The 21,339-nt window shown below is 47.6% G+C and overlaps 1 protein-coding gene across 14 annotated transcripts in view; it reads left to right on the top strand.

Annotated features, from left to right (window-relative positions):
* PPIP5K1 (diphosphoinositol pentakisphosphate kinase 1) overlaps positions 1-21,339 on the top strand; it is a 204,345-nt gene that overhangs the window by 42,115 nt on the left and 140,891 nt on the right. For 13 of the 14 annotated variants that reach the window (XM_088472887.1, XM_088472885.1, XM_088472883.1 and 10 more), the window contains exon 2: positions 17,803-18,305. In XM_088472887.1, the coding sequence (XP_088329013.1) occupies positions 18,156-18,305 (150 nt within the window). In that variant the 5' untranslated portion in view covers positions 17,803-18,155. Of the gene's footprint in view, positions 1-17,463; positions 17,617-17,802; positions 18,306-21,339 lie in introns of those variants that run through there. The other variant, XM_088472874.1, reaches the window with a different exon arrangement.

Genomic DNA, 21,339 nt, shown 5'->3' with positions numbered 1-21,339 from the left:
TCAAAATCCAGGGGAAATACCCGTTTATAGACCAGGGGATGCAGGTCGTTGTTTCAAAGTCCAGCCGTAGGGGAAAGTGTGTGTTACCCGTGTGACAAGTTCCGGTGAAACAATCACTGGTGAGTGAATAGATGCTATGCATATGCGCACAACATCTTTTCACACTGCAGAGAGAGCTTGGGGACAACTCAGCATCTCTGTGAGTGCTGGGCATGCCACCCTATAGTGATGAAAAGGTAGCGTTTCTCAAGGACATGCACCCTTTTCTAGTGACTATGCCCCTTTTTTTTGGGCACGCACCTTCGGCCCCCTTGGCCACATTGTCCCGCTGATGTGAAAAATAACGGTGCAGCGATCACCGGCGGTGAATAGCTGCCATGCGTATGCACATCTATTCACATAGAGAGGAGAGCTTGGGGGCAGCCCGACACTTACTTGTCTGTAAGTTCCGGGCATGCCCCCAAGATTGATGAAAAGAGGTGCTTCTTAAAGACACGCCCCTGTTTCTCATGGCCACACCCCCTTTCGAGGGCATCTGACCTAGAGTGAACACTAGAGCCTCTTGCGGCGGGAATCCGTGAGAACAATTTTATCACTGGAATCAAGGTCGGACCCTGGAAACACAAGAGAGCACTATTTGCAGACAGCGTCCTACTCTCTCATTCCCTGACACTACTCTTGGCCGAGATTAGACTTATACTCTCAATTCTCGGGATATAAAATCAACTTAAAAAAAAAAAAAAAGCAACGTTCTCGACTTGTACATCTCAGGTGCATCCAAGACTTCCCTCGTAGAGACCTTTCCCTTCAAAAATTAAATCTGGTTGTTTTTATAACTCTCCGTTGCCACCACCTACAGTATATCAAGCCAATTACTCACTCAATTTAAATCAGACCTTGATGTCTGGTCTAGTCATTTTATCTCCGGGATAGGTTGCATTAACACGTTGAAGATGAACGTTCTCCCTTAGCACCTATACCTTTTTCAAACACTCCCAATTTATGTTCCCCCGCCTGTATTTAAATATATGCAATATCACAGATGTGTCCTCATACACTGTTGCTTCAGTCACGCCAAACAGCCCTTCTTGGCACTCCAGGTCCCGGGGAGACTTGGTTGCGCTGAGCGTCTTTGTCTCAAAATGTGCATCTTAAATTAAACAACTGGAAGTGACAAATCTACTTTGCTAGAATACACTTGCATCTGCGTGAGTCTGAATCTGTATATGAAGTGCTATGATGCAGCGTTCGCTGCTTTTTCTCATACCAATTTCCGTTGTCTTTCATTTACGACTTTGTACATGTTTAACCCAAATTAATGTATAGTTAGTCGCAGTCCAGCGTCTCTAGTACACTGTGAGTGGTGATTCCCTGCATCTGCAATGTGAATATGATGCAAAATGTAAAGAAAAAGATGGTACGCAACACCTCTTGGAGCAGCTCAGTCACGCCGGGTCGTCTCGCTCCATATGGAGTATGGACGCTAGGTGTATGAGGACAATTCTTTATATTTTTAATAAGGTGATCATTTCCCCTGAAAAAGGATTTGTACATTTATACTTTTTATTACTATTATTATTTTTATTTTTTATTTTGTTCGGTGGATGACAGGTGAAGATTTCATTGCAATCAGTCATCTAGTCATTGCAATCAGATTGATTGATTGTATTGGGACACTTGGGACTCATTGTGTGATAATTTTAATGTAATTGCTTTTGCTTAAAATAGACACATGTATTCACAACTTTCTTCATAACTTCCTTATTTATATAGTGTTGAGTGTTTTGTCTTCAAAGATGACGCAAATGTAAACAACAATTTAAAAGCCTTTAACCTCTATAAAGGTCACCACTCAAATGTCAGCTAAAAATCAGAATAGCCCAGTTTGCTTAGTAAATATCTTCATCTCACACATAAACGTTACACAACAGTTCTGCTTTGCTTCACCCTCACTGATAAAAATGTATTCCATTTTTTTTCCCATGCCATTATTCTCCACTTTTCTAAATGTGAAGTGTTTGTACAGACCACCTCACCTGGCCTAAGCTGGACCCCAATGTTATCGTTCCCCTACTTCTCTGCACTAAGCATTATACCCACTTCCTCTACCGTATGATAACTGCATAGTGGACCACAGTCTGGTTGCTATCCACACCACACCTTTGAAATTGACCTTAAACTGATTAATGACTTGTTAACGCTCAAGTCAGTGTTGGGCTGGGCCGAGGGGCAGGGTGCCATGTGCCCCCCTGGGCCGCAGCGCCATGCGAGCCGCGAGCAGTCTGTGTCTCTGTGACACAAGCTGCACCGCGTGTGTAGCGCTGACTAACACACAGCCGCCGGCTCCGGCAGCTGTGTGTTTGTTTTGATCAGCAGCCAATGAGAGTCTGACAGACTCTCATTATCTGCTGCTGCGCCCACTGCAGGAGCCGCTCCATCTTCTGGCTCCCGTAGTGGGTAATGGGAGAGGCGTCATGACGTCATATGACGTCTCTCCCATAATGCAGAGCGGCCCGGCCCGGGAGGACAGACGGAGGAGCGGATGGCGGCGGCGGGAGCGGAGATTTATGTAAGTGTTTTTTTAAATCTTTTTTATTACGTGTGTCTACTGGGGGGGGGTGCTGGCACTACAAGGGGGAGACCACTACTGGGGGCACTACAAGAGGGGGGACTACTACTACTACTGGGGGCACTACAAGGGGGGGAACTACTACTACTGGGGACTACTACTACTGGGGGTACTACAAGGGGGGGACTACTACTGGGGGCACTACAAGGGGGGGACTACTACTGGGGGCACTACAAGGGGGGGGACTACTACTGGGGGCACTACAAGGGGGGGACTACTACTACTGGGGGCACTACAAGGGGGGGACTACTACTACTGGGGGCACTACAAGGGGGGAACTACTACTACTGGGGGCACTACAAGGGGGGGACTACTACTAGGGGCACTACAAGGGGGGCTACTACTTCTGGGGCACTACAAGGGGGGACTACTACTAGGGGCACTGCATAGGGGGGAGGGGACTACCACTGGGGGCACTGCATCGAGGGACCACTGCTGGGGGCTCTATATAAAGGGCAATACTGGGGGTACTGCATAGGGGGGAGACTACAACTGGGGACACTATTTAAGGGGCACTGCATAAGGGTTACCCACTATTGGGGGAACTGCATGGGGGGTGGACTGCTACTGGGGGCACTGCATAGGGGGTATCACTATTGGGGGCACTATATAAGGGGCTTAATATTGGTGGCAAATGGGGCACTGCACAGGGGGGACCACTACTGGGGGCACTATATAAGGGGCTTACTACTCGGGGCACTGCACAGGGGGGACCACTACTGGGGGCACTGCATAGGCGGATCACTACTGGGGGCACTTCTGGAGGCCTGCATAAGGGGGTCCTCTCCTGGGGCACTGCATATGGGCACTACGACAGGGGGCTGCCCCTAATCTTTATTTTTACTTTACATTATTCTCATATGGACCCGCCTCCTCCCTGGAACACTTGAGGAAGGGGGGAAGTGCCGTAGCACGAACGTTCTCCGGGCACCCTGGCTACACGCTACGCTTCTGCCAGGGCCGCCTGCATGCATTTGCCGCCCAGGCTAAAAGTTGCCAGCCAGCCCCTGGCTCAAGTCCATCTCTTTGCCAATACTTCATGATCGACTGCTTTTCACAGAGTTGACCGATCTTTCCTCCATCCCCTGTGACATAGCTGTTACTAGGTGCCCTTGCTACCTTTCCAACTGCACATTTAGGACCTGTTACAGAGTTAAGAGTTAAAAAAAAACTGCAAGGCAAATGTAGATGCAAAAATGCTCTTGAACTTTTGTGTGAATTTTTATCTGTGGGTATGGTAATATAGTTTATAGGTGCAGCAAGAACTTTTGGCAGATCACTGATCCACTAGCCACAATCCTCAATGGTCTGCCATATTTACTATTGTGTGAAAGAAAATAACCAATTAGAAAAAGGCTTATTTAGAATCTGAAATATCCCAGCACCATATTACACTGAATTTATCTAAATCAGAATACTTTTTCCAGCTTCCATCTCTGTCCCTAAATTTTATCTGTCACCAATACAATCCTCACATCTGCTGGCCATGGTTTTGTAATGTGGTGATCTTTAACTAAAGCTGGGTACACACTTGTATCGTTCGTCATTTGAACGAACGATATTTCTACATCAGTAGTGCATCGGCGGGTGTGTACACCCGATATGTCTGTGAATGATGCTGTTCAGACATATCAGGTTGACCCAGCAGCACAGCTGATGCCGATATATCATGCAGACATATTGGTACATCTGTATATGTGTACGGGCGACCCGTCGCCTGCCCATACACTGGCTGCTGGGACCACCAACACTGACCTTACAATTTAAATGCCCGCCCAGTTGTGATGTCAGTCCAGACATATAGAGGCAGCCAATTGGTACGTGAATATAGCTTACCAAATTGGCTGCACAGTTGGCGCAGCGGCTACTGGGTTGGGTAAGTGTGTACCAAGCTTAAAGGCCTGATTCAGAGGTGCATGCTATTGCACACGTGGCGTGACTGCATGTTTATGCTAATGCCACGGTCAATGGACTTTATACAGAGACGCCCATAGGCTGTGGCGCTAGGCTGCCTCTGTGAGTATTATATTGCCCCATTGGAGAATATACCAGCCCTATGGAGGTACAGAATCTCCGCCTGGTCATGGCCACCTGTGTCAGTGCAGTTGTGGCAAAAGATGAAGTCACTGACCACGGCATGCCCACATCTGGCTAGTCACCCCCCCTGTTACTGGCAGAAACGCCCACTTGAATTGCCTTTCTCTGCAGTAACTATCAGGATGCATGTACAGTGCAACTCTGACACATGCACAGACTGAAAACATTGGCTGCTTGCGTGCGGCATCAACACTACGAGCACCTCTGTATCAGGCCCAAAAGTTCCATCCCAATTCACATCCTGTCATCATCCAATTCCTAGGCTTTACTCTCACAGTATTTGTAAAAATAGAGCCCTGTCTGACCCACCATGGGGTTTATTTACAATTCCCACATCCTGGTGTATTTAAATTAGAAATTTAAAAGGGCAATGCTTTTTTTTTGTAATACCAAACAAATGTGTTTTTGTTTTTTCTACTTCAGGGTCCATAGGGTATCCACAGGATACCTTGGGGTATAGGTGTGACGTCAGTCGCAGGGCACCAAAGAGTTAAGCTTTCAGCCTCCCAGGATGCACTAGGTCCCCCTCCTATACCCCGCCCCCGGGCCAAGGCACCTCAGTTTAGTTTGGTGCCCGGCCGGAGTCGGGTGCACCTGTTGGAGTGGGGGCTAGAAGAGCCCCTGAAGCTTATTCTTCATGCAGCTGTGGCTGCACATCTGGATGAACAGCATGGACAGTCAGTCCTGACGTCCATGCTGTCTTCCCTACACCCCGCCGGTACCAGAACGCCGGTACTGATCCGGGGATGCTGGTGGGCGTCTGGGGTCACAGCTAGCGGTGACCCCAGATGCTCCGGACCATGGCCGGATTCAAGGGGGACAGAGGTAAGCAGCGGGGTCCCGCGGTGGGTCCCCGCTGATCACATGGTCCTAAGTCCCCAGGCAGGGGGCTCCCTGGGGACTGGCTGCAGCGTGGAGCCAGGCGACCAACCTGCGCTTCCACTACCCCCTGGGACAGCGGACCGCAGCAGAGCGGTAGCGCTGCGGCGTCCCAGGGGTTAAATGCATGCCAGGAGAGCGCGCCTTCCCTGTCTCACAGCCGGCGCCTCCCCCGCTGCACACAGCCCTCTCTGCATGCTGCCGACTGGTCCTGTGGCAGCGCTCCTCCCCCAGGCCAGCCTCCTCTCTGCTCCTCGGCGGCCATCTTCTCCAGAACGCATGGTGAACGCTGCTGGAAGCGCTGGACGGAAGCATCGTGGTCTGGGTCCCCCCGCATACCTCTCCTCCGCTGTGGTCAGGTCTGTGTATGCAGCGCTGTGTCCTACCAGGCCCTGTGTCTGTGTAGTTGAGTGATCAGCGCTGTTAGTGCAGGAATTGTTATTTTTCTGCATTGTATGTGACTGTGCTAGCGCTGCTGCCTGTAATCTTTTCTTCTCTAAACTGTCAGCTTTATTACTGTCCCTGTTCTTTCTGCTAAAGCCCTTGCGGTGCGGTGCTGCAGGGTGGTCTCTCGCCTATTTAATACTTAATTGGTGAGAGAGGTCACATACGTGGTGCCATCATGTCTGAAAGTGATTTTCCCCTCCGGCTACAGTGTACCACGTGCAAAGTACCGTTAGCGGAGGGGGAGGGTAGCGCGGAGGGCCTTTGCCGGCAGTGTTTGTCCATGGCGCGGCCTATTACGGTTACAGCACCGGTACAGGAGCCGCCCTGGGCTTGTTTCGCTCAGGCGTTAACAGCTTTAGTGGGCCAGTTAGCTCCGCAGCCCGCGTTTACTCCGATGGGTTTGTCCCAGCAGTCTGTGGTGTCGTCACCCATGCAGGGGTTCCCACGACAATTGGTGGTACCCCACAGTCTCCCTATTTCCCCGCTCCCGGGTTCTCAGGAGCCAGCGTGGGTTAACTCCCTGACAAGTTCTGTACAGCACTTGTCGGATGTGTTGCAAGGGGAGTCTGTGATGCGGTCTCATAAAAGGCCGGTGGCGTCTCTGTCCGCTCCTTATGAGGATGACGAAGGGACGTTTGATGATGGGGAGATTCTAGATCCTTACGATCAGGAACCTCTCCATACTAAGGACGCTGATGCTAAGTCCAAAGTATATATTCCTGGACTTATTCGGGCGGTCCGCACAGCCTTGGTGATTGAGGACGAAGTTCCCCCAGCGGCTAAATCTAAGTATGCCTTTTTCAAAGATGTGAAGGGCGATGCCACAGTCTTTCCTCTTTCGGGTCAGTTGGTGGACCATTTAGAGGAGGCGTGGAAACAACCTGGCAAAAGATACCAGCCGCAGAGACGCCTGGCGGTGGCTTATCCGTTCGCGGATAATTATTTTGCTAAGTGGGAATCCCCTCCACAGGTGGATTCTCACGTGACCCGTCTTGTCCGTAGTGCCACATTGCCGATGCCATCCATGTCCTCCCTTAAGGATGCTACGGACCGCAAGGTAGAAATCTGCCTGAAGTCCGCTTATTCCCTTGCAGGGGGGGCAGCACGGCCGGCTATGGCCATTTGCTGGGTTGCCAGAGCGATGGAGCGCTGGGCGGATTCATTAGAGGCTTCTTTTGAATCCGACTGTCCGGCCGATCAGGCGGAGTTGATTGGCAATCTCCGTGATTCGGCCACCTACATCAACGAGGCGGCTCTAGACATTAGTACTCTGGTGTCTAGAATTTCTTCAGCAGCGGTAGCTGCTCGTCGCACCTTGTGGCTGCGATCCTGGAAGGCGGACGCAGATTCCAAGAAAGGTCTGGAAGCGTTGCCGTTTACCGGAGAAGTTCTCTTCGGTCCGGATCTGGATAAGATTGTGGCCACGCTGGCGGCAGCCAAATCTGCCTGTCTCCCGTCGGCCGCTGCTCCTTCTGGTTCGGGACCATCGTCCTTTCGGTCATCTAGGGCCCAGGGCAGGCCCAAACCACAGTCGTTTCCTCGACAGGCTGGCCCTAAGAAATCGGTCAAGCCCCGGAAGCAGGCATGGAGTACCAGACGTCCGGCCCCCAAGCCAGATGACAAGCCTGCGGCCTGACGGTCCGGGCCTCCCTTTGGGGGATCCCAGGGTGGGAGGCCGCCTGCTACAGTTCGCCCAGTGTTGGTCGACCACTACGACAGACACTTGGGTTCTGGAGGTGGTTTCCCACGGATACGCCCTCTCCTTCCGGCACAGACCCCCGGCTCGCTTCTTCACCACGGGTCTCCCATCAGACCGGAACAAGGCTACGGAGCTGCGGAAGGTATTGCACACTATGCTCCAGGCTGGAGTTATAGTGGCGGTTCCATTCTCCCAGAGGGGCCAGGGTTTCTATTCAAATCTATTTTTGGTACAGAAACCCAATGGGTCATATCGTCCGATACTCAACCTCAAAGCACTCAACAAGTCTTTGCGGGTCCCGAAGTTTCGGATGGAGACCCTACGGTCCATCATTCTGGCGCTGGAACCTGGGGACTACTTGGTGTCATTGGACATACAGGACGCTTACCTGCATGTCCCTATTCTTTGGCGCCATCAACAGTTCCTCAGGTTTGCAATCAGCAGCGACCACTTCCAGTTTCGGGCGTTACCTTTTGGCCTGGCAACAGCACCACGTGTTTTCACCAAGGTGATGGCGGTCATGGCGGCTTCTCTGCGGCTGCAGGGAGTCCGCATGTTGCCGTATTTGGACGACCTGTTATTGGTGGCAGGATCTCCAGAGCTCCTGTTACGCCACTTGGACCTGACCATTGCACTGCTGCAACGGCACGGCTGGCTAATCAACTGGCAGAAGTCCACTCTAATCCCGTCTCGGAGGATTCTGCATCTTGGAGCCTTATTGGACTCGGGACAGCAAAGGATCTTCGTGACGGAGGACAAGATCTCTGCTTTACAGTCAAGGGTGCGCAGTTGTCTGCACAGCCGCCGGGTGTCCTTACACTCGGCGATGAGGTTACTGGGCTCCATGGTGTCGGTGTTCGACATGGTGGAATACGCCCAGTTTCACTCCAGACCTCTGCAGCACCTGATCCTGTCCAAGTGGAACGGGCTGACTCAGTCTCTGAAGTCCCAGACGATTGTGCTCACCCAGGAGGTTCGCCTGTCCCTTACGTGGTGGTTACAGACGACCCACCTCAACAAGGGACGTCCGTTCTGGGTTCCAAATTGGGTCCTGTTGACAACGGACGCCAGTCTTCGGGGCTGGGGAGCAGTTTCGGGTCCACACTTGTTCCAGGGCAGGTGGACGCCGACAGAAGCGGAGCTTCCAATAAATATCTTGGAACTCCGTGCGGTCTTCAATGCTCTCCAGCAGGCACAGCGGTTTCTCCAGGGTCGCCCGGTGCAGGTCCAGTCGGACAACGCTACCACCGTGGCCTACATAAACAGGCAAGGAGGAACTCGCAGTCGGGCGGCTCTCGTAGAGGTCTCTCGGATCCTGGTTTGGGCGGAGCGCAATCTTCCGGCCATATCAGCGGTCTTCATCCCGGGAGTGCTCAATTGGGAGGCGGACTTTCTAAGTCGCCAGGACGTTCATCCGGGGGAATGGTCCCTGCACCCGGACGTTTTTCAACTACTGGTGGACAGGTGGGGTCTTCCAGAAATCGACCTCATGGCGTCCCGGCACAACAACAAGTTGCCGGTGTACGGGTCTCGCACAAGAGACGAAGGGGCGTCTCTGGTGGATGCTCTGTCCGTCCGGTGGACGTTCCGGTTCGCATACCTGTTCCCTCCGGTCTCCCTTCTTCCACGGGTAATCCGGAAATTCAAACAGGAAGGAGGGACGCTCCTGTTGATAGCTCCCGCGTGGCCCAGACGGCACTGGTTCTCAGACCTTCAGGGTCTGTCCGTGGACATTCCTCTGCGGTTGCCGCTACGACCGGACCTTCTGTCTCAGGGTCCTTGCCTTCACCCGGACCTGACTCGGCTGTCTTTGACGGCGTGGCTGTTGAGACGGCCATGCTGAGGTCCCGGGGGTTTTCCAGCTCTGTGGTGCGTACCATGTTACGAGCTCGGAAACCGTCTTCCGCGAGGATATACCATCGCGTGTGGCATACGTTCTTCCAGTGGTGTCGACCGAGAGGTTATGCACCGCGGGAGTTTCGTCTGTCTCGGATTCTCGCCTTCCTGCAAGCGGGACTAGATCATGGGCTTCGCCTTGCTTCTTTGAAGGTACAGGTTTCGGCCCTATCTGTCTGGTTTCACCGTAGGATTGCTACAATCCCGGATGTGCGCACCTTTATGCAGGGTGTTCTCCGCATTCAGCCGCCCTTTGTTCCACCTGTGGCGCCTTGGGATTTGGCTGTGGTCCTGAGGGCTCTCCAAGGACCGCCGTTTGAACCACTGGGCTCAGTGGATCTTAAATGGCTAACAGCTAAGACTGTTTTCCTTCTGGCCATTGCTTCGGCCAGACGTGTTTCTGAGTTAGGGGCTCTTTCTTGTAGACCCCCTTTCTTGGTTTTTTATGGGAACAGGGCAGTGCTCCGCACTCGGCCCGAGTTTCTTCCCAAAGTTATTTCCCAGTTTCATATTAACGAGGAAATAGTTGTTCCGGCCTTTAACTCACCGGGTCTTTCCGTGGGTGAGGCCTCTTTGGATGTTGTGCGGGCCTTAAGGACTTATGTTGACCGCACTTCTTCGTTTAGGAAGTCGGACGCTTTGTTTGTCCTCTTTGGCTTCCGTAAAAAGGGTTGGCCTGCTTCAAAGCAAACTTTGGCAGCCTGGATCCGTATGGCTATTTCTGAAGCTTATCTTCATGAAGGCCTACCGGTCCCTCCTTCTCTGAAGGCTCATTCCACTAGGTCTGTGGGTCCTTCGTGGGCAGCTCGACGTGGTGCCTCGGCAGTTCAGATCTGCAAGGCTGCTACGTGGTCTTCTGTCCATACCTTCGTGAGGTATTACAGGTTTGACACCTTCGCCTCTCAGGATGCTTCCTTCGGGCGGCGGATTCTCCTTTCTGCACAGGAGCGTCCCCACCCTTAAAGGATACTGCTTTGGGACATCCCCAAGGTATCCTGTGGATACCCTATGGACCCTGAAGTAGAAAATATGAGATATGGTAAGAACTTACCCTTGTTATCTCTATTTCTACGAAGTCCATAGGGTTCCACAGGACTCCCGCCCTGTCGCACCTGTGCTGCAGATGGGCTTTGCTCTGGTCACCGGTTTTCCGTCTCCCTCTGGTGAGAATGTGATTCTTGTATGTGTCCAGATCTTTGTTCTCTCTCTTCCTTCTCCTCCTCCGGCCTATGGCTTGGTAACTAACTGAGGTGCCTTGGCCCGGGGGCGGGGTATAGGAGGGGGACCTAGTGCATCCTGGGAGGCTGAAAGCTTAACTCTTTGGTGCCCTGCGACTGACGTCACACCTATACCCCAAGGTATCCTGTGGAACCCTATGGACTTCGTAGAAATAGAGATAACAAGGGTAAGTTCTTACCATATCTCATATTTTTTACTATTAAAAGCATTGTACTAGTAAATTTCAGGCTTAAACAGGCCAGGAAGTGCCTGCTTTTACAAACCATTGCTTAGTAAGAAACCCCCATGTCACCAGTACTTCTAAGGATACATTTTTGCATATTATCCATAAGCAACACAGTTCTGCCCCACACTATATATGCTGCCTCATCTAAAAGTACATAGCAAACGTCACAATATAGTTATGTCAGGCCCCATGGGTCATCACTTACCCTATCACACATGTCATAAGTGTTCCTCTTATCTTTCTCTATTAGTCTGTTTTGCAGTTCTTTTGCCTTTAAGCTGGGTACACACTAGATGATTGGTAAGTGTATACACACTTACCAATCATTTGCCCGCCTGGGTTGTCAATCACTGCCGGGTCCCCGCAGCATGTATACGGGCGATATCTGAAAGATATACCGGAGATCTGCTGTGCTGCACAGCAGAATGTCTGTAAACAACGTAGTTAATAAATACTGGATGATAATCAACTAAACAAAGTGCATAGGGTCTGATTCAGAGTTGTACGCTTATGCACGCAGCACCTATGTGTGCATCTATGCTAATGCTGCAGGAGGCGTTTGAAGGAAAAAGACCCCTTCCAGACATCATATCTGATCCGATGTCTGCATCTGAAGATCGGATCAGATCAACATGGTGACCATCGGTCGCGATGTTTGCGGGATCCGTTATCTGAGTAAGCTTATTCAGAATGTCCACCCCCAGCCCACTTGCGAGCCCAGTAAACAGTCACAGACACTGGTCATGGTCCTCCCAAAAAAGAGATCAACCCCCCCCCCCCATTTTCTGGCAACCCAGATAGTCGCCACACAAACAGCTGCAGCATGTCGATCATGTGACTTAGGTGGGGCCGAGACCGCCACATGCGCAGTACAGCTCCTGTGCCGATCATTAAATGTTGGAGTTGCACACAAAAGGCCCCTAGTTACAGATTAAATGATTAGTGTAAGTATGTACATGTATAGCTCCTGTTATCCAGGGCTAAATACACTAAAGCACAATCAATGACCCAATCTTTCCCTTCATTACCGCTGGCTTCCCATCCTTATTAATTTCTAATTATTATTATTATCCTTCTTGTTATATGGCGGCACAAAGGGTCCGCAGTGCCTTACAAAGTACATAGACTGTACGGTAAAAACAAAGGGCCTGATTCAGCATGGATCGCAGCTGTGATTACGCACGCAGTGAAGCTGCGAAAATATGCTAATGATTGCAAAAGCTCAGCCAGCATAGAGACGCCCACTACTGCCTTCTCACATCCGTAATACCTCTCAGTCCTGCATATACATCGGTAACATCGAAGCACATCGGCCCGTCACACACAATTACAGAAGGTCTGACCTGTTGCAGAAATTGCAAGTCTCGTTTCACTCTGTGAGTACTCAAGCTGCTTATACCATCGCAGTGGCTAATTTATGCTCGCCCATGAAACGGCGTTCCACCGGACAGGCACTCCTGCGTTTCCGCAACCACTCCCCCATCACCACCCCCAAACACTCATGGCCTGTCACTTGCTCAGCGATGGATTCCACAGTACATCCGTAATCGCAGTGCGATCACCGTGCATGCGCAGTATGTAACAAACGGACAATCTGCGTTTGCAGTTGCGATCCATGCTGAATCAGTCGTCACTTAAGTAGAGATCACTGCAGGACATGGACATGGTTTATAAACCTAGCTGCATCAGCAGTTATAATACTCAAGGGAATGGTGCCGTTGCAGGAGATGATGGTGTAAGTGAGGGAAGGTAAAGCACATGAATTGTTTAGTAGAGTTTCTCAAAGCCGTAATAGTACATACACGGTCAGATTTTGTAGGACAATATAAACGATATTGTTTATTGTTAATATCGTCCATTTTGTGGCCCCTTCCAAACCCCAAACGGCGGACGATGCACGGGCACTGATGGTCAATAACGATAATGACCATCGTCTGTGCATGCAGTCCAACCTGGTCGATATCGACCACGTTACTATAGGGACCCGGATTGTGTAGTCATTTGGGGGTTGGTGGTGTGCTGGATGTTCGATATCGATCATCCAGCACATGCAGGATGATCAGACGATATCGTTATCGTTGTCTGATCTGACCGTGTGTATGCACCATTAGAAACACTTTGTTCTTGATGTCTCTGTGTTTAACAATAGCAACAATAATTTACTTATCCCTTTCTGGACTTTCTAAAGAATTGGTTTACAGAAAAGCAATCCCTTACCTGTCCTAGATTTGGGAACAACATACATAAACAAGCGCAAAGATGCTAAAGCAAATACACAGGCAGAATAGAGAGAATATGACCCTATATTTCTAAATCCTGTAGGATAAATTCATTTTCATTAGGTTTCCCTTCAATGTTAAAAGAAGAGGAGGTAGGATATCTGCGCACTGAGAATGGGTATGGTTGGCGAGCTGCAGTAAGTGGTACAGCTGACACTGTAAATAGGCAAATGGATAAAAAGATATACGTACTGCGCTCAGCTTAACCTTAATCTAGGCTATGAAGGTGGTCTCATATGGACTGATATGTAAACCGTGAGAGTCAGTATGATTATGAAACAACGAGGGGTTTTAATGCAAAAAACGGGGGGCATATACAATTCATATGTATATATCACAAAATGTACAAAAACAAATAAATGAATAGGGAAGGTGATAAGTATATCACTAATTATAACAAAGACAAATAGATGGGTAGAAAGGTGATAAACATTAATCAAATATAATGATCAAATAAGATAGACATGCATAGGAGATCATGAATGAGATATACTGCTGTTTAAACAGATGGTTCAATATCAGAGCTCAGAATGGGTCCAAAGTCATATAATTAGTGAGATGAGGGTTCTGGACAGATCGGTCTATAGGAATGGGGTTGTAGCGGCGTCCCGCTTGTTATATGGTACAGTCTAATGTAGCGCTAGATGAGGTGCCCTGGTGAAACTTCCTGAGGAAGGGAGTACGGAGAGATCGGCAGCCAGGGGGTAAAACTCTGAACGGTTGCCGCTGACTCCTGTGCAGATGCCGGCGGTGCGCCTGTTCCCAGGCGTCCGCCGGAGCCGCAGTCCGGAACAACTGCTGCCGTGGTGTGGGAGATGCTATAGTCAGACTCTGTGTAGCCAATGACCATACATCCCCCTCACATCAGAGACTTACCTTCCTTGGTACCGCCGCTGTCCGCTCCTTCCTCTTGCCGGCTGTGCTGGTCTGCGGTGCTTGCCTGCCCTTCATTCTGCCTGGTCTCCTGGTCTGGTCAGGAGACCAGGCAGAACGAAGGGCAGACAAACACCGCAGACCAGCACAGCTGATGTGAGGGGGATGTATGGTCATTGGCTACACAGAGTCTGACTATAGCATCTCCCACACCACGGCAGCAGTTGTTCCAGACTGCGGCTCCGGCGGATGCCTGGGAACAGGTGCACCGCCGCATCTGCACGGGAGTCAGCGGCAACCGTTCAGAGTTTCACCCCCTGGCTGCCGATCTCTCCGTACTCCCTTCCTCAGGAAGTTTCACCCGGGTACCTCATCTAGCGCTACATTAGACTGTACCATATAACAAGCGGGACGCCGCTACAACCCCATTCCTATAGACCGATCTGTCCAGAACCCTCATCTCGCTAATTATATGACTTTGGACCCATTCTGAGCTCTGATATTGAACCATCTGTTTAAACAGCAGTATATCTCATTCATGATCTCCTATGCATGTCTATCTTATTTGATCATTATATTTGATTAATGTTTATCACCTTTCTACCCATCTATTTGTCTTTGTTATAATTAGTGATATACTTATCACCTTCCCTATTCATTTATTTGTTTTTGTACATTTTGTGATATATACATATGAATTGTATATGCCCCCCGTTTTTTGCATTAAAACCCCTCGTTGTTTCATAATCATACTGACTCTCACGGTTTACATATTAGTCCATATGAGACCACCTTCATAGCCTAGATTAAGGTTAAGCTGAGCGCAGTACGTATATCTTTTTATCCATTTCCCTTCAATGTTCTCTTTTCTTTTTTTTGACAATCTGTTATTGAACATTTCAATGCAAAGGGAAAGGGGTTCGGAAGAGGGGAGGGGGAGAGACATAGTATTCCAACAGCCAATACAGTAGCAGAGATTTAGGCAGCACTATACCTCTTAACAAGACCGATCAACGCGAGTCATAACAAAAACGGGAATGTGACATCACCATATAATAGCATACATGCATAGAGATGGTGTTGGAGGAAGGAATGTGTCATGTGCTGGCCTCCCCCAGAGCCGCAAGAGTAGATATATAACAAATGTCATGTGGAGTGATGCCCTGTGATGAGCCAGCCAAAGTGACCATACGGCTGTGAATTGATCAGCCTTATTCTTGATGATACTAGTAATGTGCTCCATCTGATCAACGAACCACATGGATTTCTTGATGGAGCTTATACAATGGTGCGACCCAGCGATGCGGTGACCGATGTAACGATACATTGCGTGTACCTTACAGACTGCATGATCCAGCGTATGACGGCACGATGTGATGTTACATGCTGTATATAACTCTACAACCCAGGACAGCAGATGGGATGATGCATTAAAAAACCATCGGGAACGACATATTGGGTATACAAACTATACAATGTGTACGATATATCGTTCTGATCCGCGTCGGAACGATATATCGAACGATACATCATTTAGTGTGTACCTAGCGCAAATAATCTAAAGATATTTACATATTTTACACATAATACTGATGATGTGAAGTACATGTTTCCAAGCATGCACCTTTGGATGGGTGAGTGTTGTGGTGACTGTTTGTCATAGATCATCCTTTTCCATGTGTACTTTTCCATTCCTTACTAGCTTTATGTTTAGGTGCCCTTGTGAAATCCTGTTCATTAGCTCTAATTACTGAGGTTTACAGCAGCTGACTGCAGCCTTACTGCAAGGAAGGATCACAGCTGCAAGGCCTGAGGTTTGCTTGTACTAACAATGGCATTACTCATTGCTTTTCAAGTTCTTTTTTCTTTAACACACAGCTAGATGAGCATCTAGTAGGTACTTTGTATTGAACAATACATTAAGGGGCATATGTATCAAAGCTTGATGTGAGCTAAAATTGTGAGATATGCATCACCAACCATTCAGCTTCTAACTTACATTTTGCAGACTGTGTTTAAGAAATGATAGTTTGGTGCTGATTGGTTGGTGATGTATATTTCATAATTTTATCTCGCATCAAAAAGCTTTGATACATATGCCCCTAATTTTCACCAAAATACAGAGTCCTTGCTTTCTGTTTGGTCAGAGAATTCAGTCGTTTCACAATTCTCCAGACACAACAGGGTTAATAACAGCACGAAGGTGATGTCAGTGAAGACCTGGTGGGCACTAACACTTGTGGCAGCATGTCATCCTGAGCTCATCCCTCTCCCGCCTACTCGCTTATAAAACATTATACGGGATAACAGTCTGATCTGTCGCCAGCTGCGGGAGCTCTGGGAAGAATGTTATGCAGTGATATAGCTCTATGATGGCATATTGGCTGGCAGCATTGCACTGAAACACAAACAGATCCTTACTGACATTTTTAAATGGCTTTTACTGTGTACGGAAGAAGACTTTTAAAAACAAATACAGTATAGAAAATAGGCAATCTGTAGTGCTCTGGATGAGAACCAAATGTGTGGAGGTATCCTGTGATTCTAGGCACGCCTATTATCTAACTACCCATTTCACCTGGTGCAGACTGACTGCTCCGCATTTTACTACTCTTTTTCCGACTACAGTAACCTGCACTGAAATAATCAACAATGAAATAACCTTCTTAATCCATGCTGCATATGTACTGCAGGGAGAATGGGAGTAGCTCATTGTGTACCTGGGGAAACAGATTGTGCTGAAAGGTGTGGTCATGGCCAGGGGTAAGGGTGATAGGAGCACATTGATGTTACTTATTACAGTATTTACTGAAGTGAAAGTTTATGGGGGGTATTTATCAAAGTTGGAAGAGATAAAGTACTAACCAATCAGCTTCCAATTTACACTTAGCAGACTGGGTTTATAAAATAATAGTTAGGATTGGTTGGTAATTGGATAGTTGATGATTGGTTGATAATTTATTTTTTACAATTGTATCTCGCTCCCAGCTTTGAACATTCTCCCACTCTTTAGACACAATCTTTATACACTGCATGCATAATGTGACAGCATGGAGCTGAGAAGTGCTGAGACAGCTGCCTAGGAAGGGTGGAGTAGTGAGCAGTATGAGCCATAGGTTACTGAGAAGGCAGAACTTTAACTCACCTCTGACTGCTGTGTCCCTTGAGTGCATGTGTGCAGTGCTCAGGAAAAGGGCTGTTTACTGATCATCAGCTGAGCAAACTCTTGGCTTAACTGGCTGCTTCTGCTAAGCCCTGTGTGAAGGACAGAACAATACTATCCATTGCTTCACCCTGTACTGTGTTTACCACAGATTGCGGAGTTGTTTGGGACAAACATGTTGTGGTTTCTGTAAGTGTTTTATTTTAGTGATTGTTCCTTTGCTTACCTGCAGTTTGATATTACTTCATCTGTTCTCTTGTTTTTTAATATTGCATAACTATATTGTGGTGTCTGGAAATGAACAGTGTCTGTGAGTATTTTTGAACATTCAGTATAGATTGTTATTGATATGCTCTCTTATTTTGTTTGTTCTAGGTGCTGGCCTCTGGTAGTTTGAAACATAGCAGGACAACAAGCTGAGGATTCACAACTTGCCTTATTTCTACTCCTGCATTTTGCTGTTAGTACTAGATGATGCCCTCTTTGCAGCTCTGCCTTACTGTTGATTAGGATAATGTATGGATCACCCGGACTTCTAGAGCATGCTGTTATGTATGTTCTCTCACGTAGGTAGACACTGTAAGATATCCATATCATGCTTCATTGTACTAGCTCCTAAACCCTGTGCCCTGAAGCTGGAGACCTCAGAGCTGGCTCATTCTTTCTCAAGATCTCTCCTATTTTTACGTGATGGTTCCAGAGCGTGATGGTAGGCCCAGTAGTTTGTGATGTCATCCCTGACCCCACCCTGCGAGGGCGACAGCTCGACACCCAGATTTTTTGTTGGTGCCCAAGATGATGAGACAGACTTCCTGGAATCAAACATGAATCCAGACGAGGTTGATTTCTATGAAGAAGATGAAGATGAGGAAGAGACGGTAAGAAATACCCTGAATCATTCCTTCCATTTTGACAATCCTGCTGTATGAATATACTTAGGGGTAAATTTACTAAAGTGAGAGTTTTTAGAAGTGAGTTTTAGAAGAGATGTTGCCCATAGCAACCAATCAGATTCAAGCTATTATCTTCTAGAAGGTGCTAGTTAAATATTAAGTAGAATCTGATTGGTTGCTATGGGCAACATCTCTTCTAAAACTCACTTCTAAAAAGTCTCACTTTAGTAAATTTACCCCTTAGGTTTTATATATAGGTGTTACAAAGTGTGGTTGTAGAGTTCAGCTTGCCTACACAGCCACTGTATAGAATAAATATATGACTTGAATAATCACAGATTGTAAATTCCACTTTCAATAAATAGGGAGTTTTCCCCTCGCAGCACTAAGCATCACATTTGCTTTTGCAATTGATGACACTTATTTGATTATTTTTGTACAAGAGTGGTGCCTTTTTTTTTTTTTGTAATGCCATATTTTGGCAGCAGTTACATTAGCTAATGTATAATTAAATCTCAATAAAAAGTACAATTATTTTAAAGCCTGATTTAGTAATGCATGGGAAGTTGTTCTCCATATACTGTACAAAAATAAAGTCTGACACAGGGAACATACTGAAAGGCTTATTTACGACCATGCAAACCAGCAGTTCAAGTGCTCTTCTGAGACATCACATTACTAGTTTTGCAAAAATGGGCCTGTTTTTGTATGTACACTCATGGACTTGCTGTGCACAGTCACGTGGGAGGAGTTTGTTACATCCCAGGCATTTTATGCAAAAACAAGATTTTCTTTTGCAGGACCAGGTTATTTAAATGAGATACTGAAGTGTAGAACGGACATTAGTGTGGTGTTCCCAGGAGCATGCACAACTTTTTTCTTACCACAGAATTACTGGATCATGTCATTACGTCTGCGGGGGCGAAGACCAGGTCTCGTCCTATACTCTTCCTATACTCTTAATATGCGGGTTTTGCAGTTTACAGTTGTAGCTTTGCAGTTTTTAGGTGCACTTTGCCAGTATAATAAAACTCAATCATGCAATATAATGAAGACAGTTCAGATGTCCCCTAACCTATTAAGATAGAACATCGATGTAGCTGAACCAAGCACTATTGTAATAGGAGAACAGAATACATTTAAACTAATAAAGGGGCGTGTCCTAGAGTGTTAGGAGGTTGGACTTGGAAGTGACGTTTCACTCTTTCTACCCTGTGTATTTTCAGGCTGATTGGCCAGCCGGCACCATAGACCAGGAGGTGGGTGTGTAGGTGCCCATGTACATACACATAAGCAGCTGCAGCCTGCCTATTTCTTGTAAATGAGCCTATTTCACCATAGCTTTGTACTCTGAATCATATACAGCCTAAACTCTACAGCATCCACTAGCAGTCACATTAGCTTGCTCCATTGAAGATAGTCACTTTGGAGCTGAAAGCCATTAACTATAATCCGCATCAACTGGGGGGGTTGCTAAGTTGCATATAGCCATGTCCTGCTTGCTGCTGTTTGTGGACCTTTGTGCACTAAAATACCAATCATGTTGTTGTTGTTTTTTTTTTTTTTATATATATATACATGTTTTAAATATTCAAGTAAAATTATTATTTTTTGGAAAGCCCAACAGATAGTGAGTTTAATTCAATATTCAGAACTGGGAAATGTACTGTACTAATTTATTTGGTCAATACATACTTATTTGGTCAATATAGGAAAAGTAGAGACATTTTCAGGGTTAAAGTGTTGGTCTAGAGTTGTCCGTGGAAATGAATAGGCCTCAGAATAGGTCACACATAACACAAGCTTGTAGAGAATAGCATCACACATTTTATCCCTACTTAGATCTTCTCCTGACAGGTTATCCTACACCCAGGTAACAATCCATTCTTGGTTTGGCATCACCGCTGAATGTAGCTGCCCTTATCGCAAATATTGTACATTTATGCTATTCTTCTTCACAGACATATGGGTTTGTGTCTTCCTCTACTCAGTTATAACATTTTCGTACCTTTTTTACTTGTCCTTTCTCACAAGCTGTGTTCCCACTTAACGCCTCATGCTAATTTTGGCTGTGGCCAAGCACTACTAGCATGGATAGCAGAGGATCAGATAATGATTGTACACTGTGTTCATGATTGACTGGGAGGCATAGTACAGCAACAGTTGAATTGCTGAACTATATATATTTCAAAGGTTGTCTTGGTCAATTTGTTGATGGTTTATCTCTTTATATTACCTTTACCCAACTGGCGGTTATAAATCCTAGTTTCATTGTTGAGTCAGCCTGTGTTTAGTTTCAGACGGTGTGAAGTGATCTGAATAAGACACAAACACAGCTCTTATAAGTTAGATGTGATTATCAAAGTGTTAATTTCAGTGGCAGGCCAGATAACAAACACATGGATTAAGCAGAAATAGTGGACTCTGGCCCCTGGTTAACCATTTTGAAAGGGAAAATAAGTGCTCACAATGTGCCAGTCTGGGGATTTTGCTAGAGAGCTGTACTAGGTACCTGTATAAGATTTCTCTGGATATAGCTAAATGAATTCCCAGGGAACATACCAGACACGTTTATTTTTTTGTGTGTCAAAGATGTCACACTCAGTTGCATCCAGAGTGGGCTATAGACAACGCCTCCGAGATAAAAGGCATTTCTACTTCAGGGTCCATAGGGTATCCACAGGATACCTTGGGGTATAGGTGTGACGTCAGTCGCAGGGCACCAAAGAGTTAAGCTTTCAGCCTCCCAGGATGCACTAGGTCCCCCTCCTATACCCCGCCCCCGGGCCAAGGCACCTCAGTTTAGTTTGGTGCCCGGCCGGAGTCGGGTGCACCTGTTGGAGTGGGGGCTAGAAGAGCCCCTGAAGCTTATTCTTCATGCAGCTGTGGCTGCACAACTGGATGAACAGCATGGACAGTCAGTCCTGACGTCCATGCTGTCTTCCCTACACCCCGCCGGTACCAGAACGCCGGTACTGATCCGGGGATGCTGGTGGGCGTCTGGGGTCACAGCTAGCGG

Source organism: Taudactylus pleione, unplaced genomic scaffold (genome assembly GCF_031769625.1).
Source record: "Taudactylus pleione unplaced genomic scaffold, aTauple2 ptg000129l, whole genome shotgun sequence".
In the NCBI taxonomy this organism is placed as follows: Eukaryota; Metazoa; Chordata; class Amphibia; order Anura; family Myobatrachidae; genus Taudactylus; species Taudactylus pleione.
The sequence above is the reverse complement of the archived record's forward strand: the minus strand, read 5'-3'. Positions and strand labels throughout refer to the sequence as shown.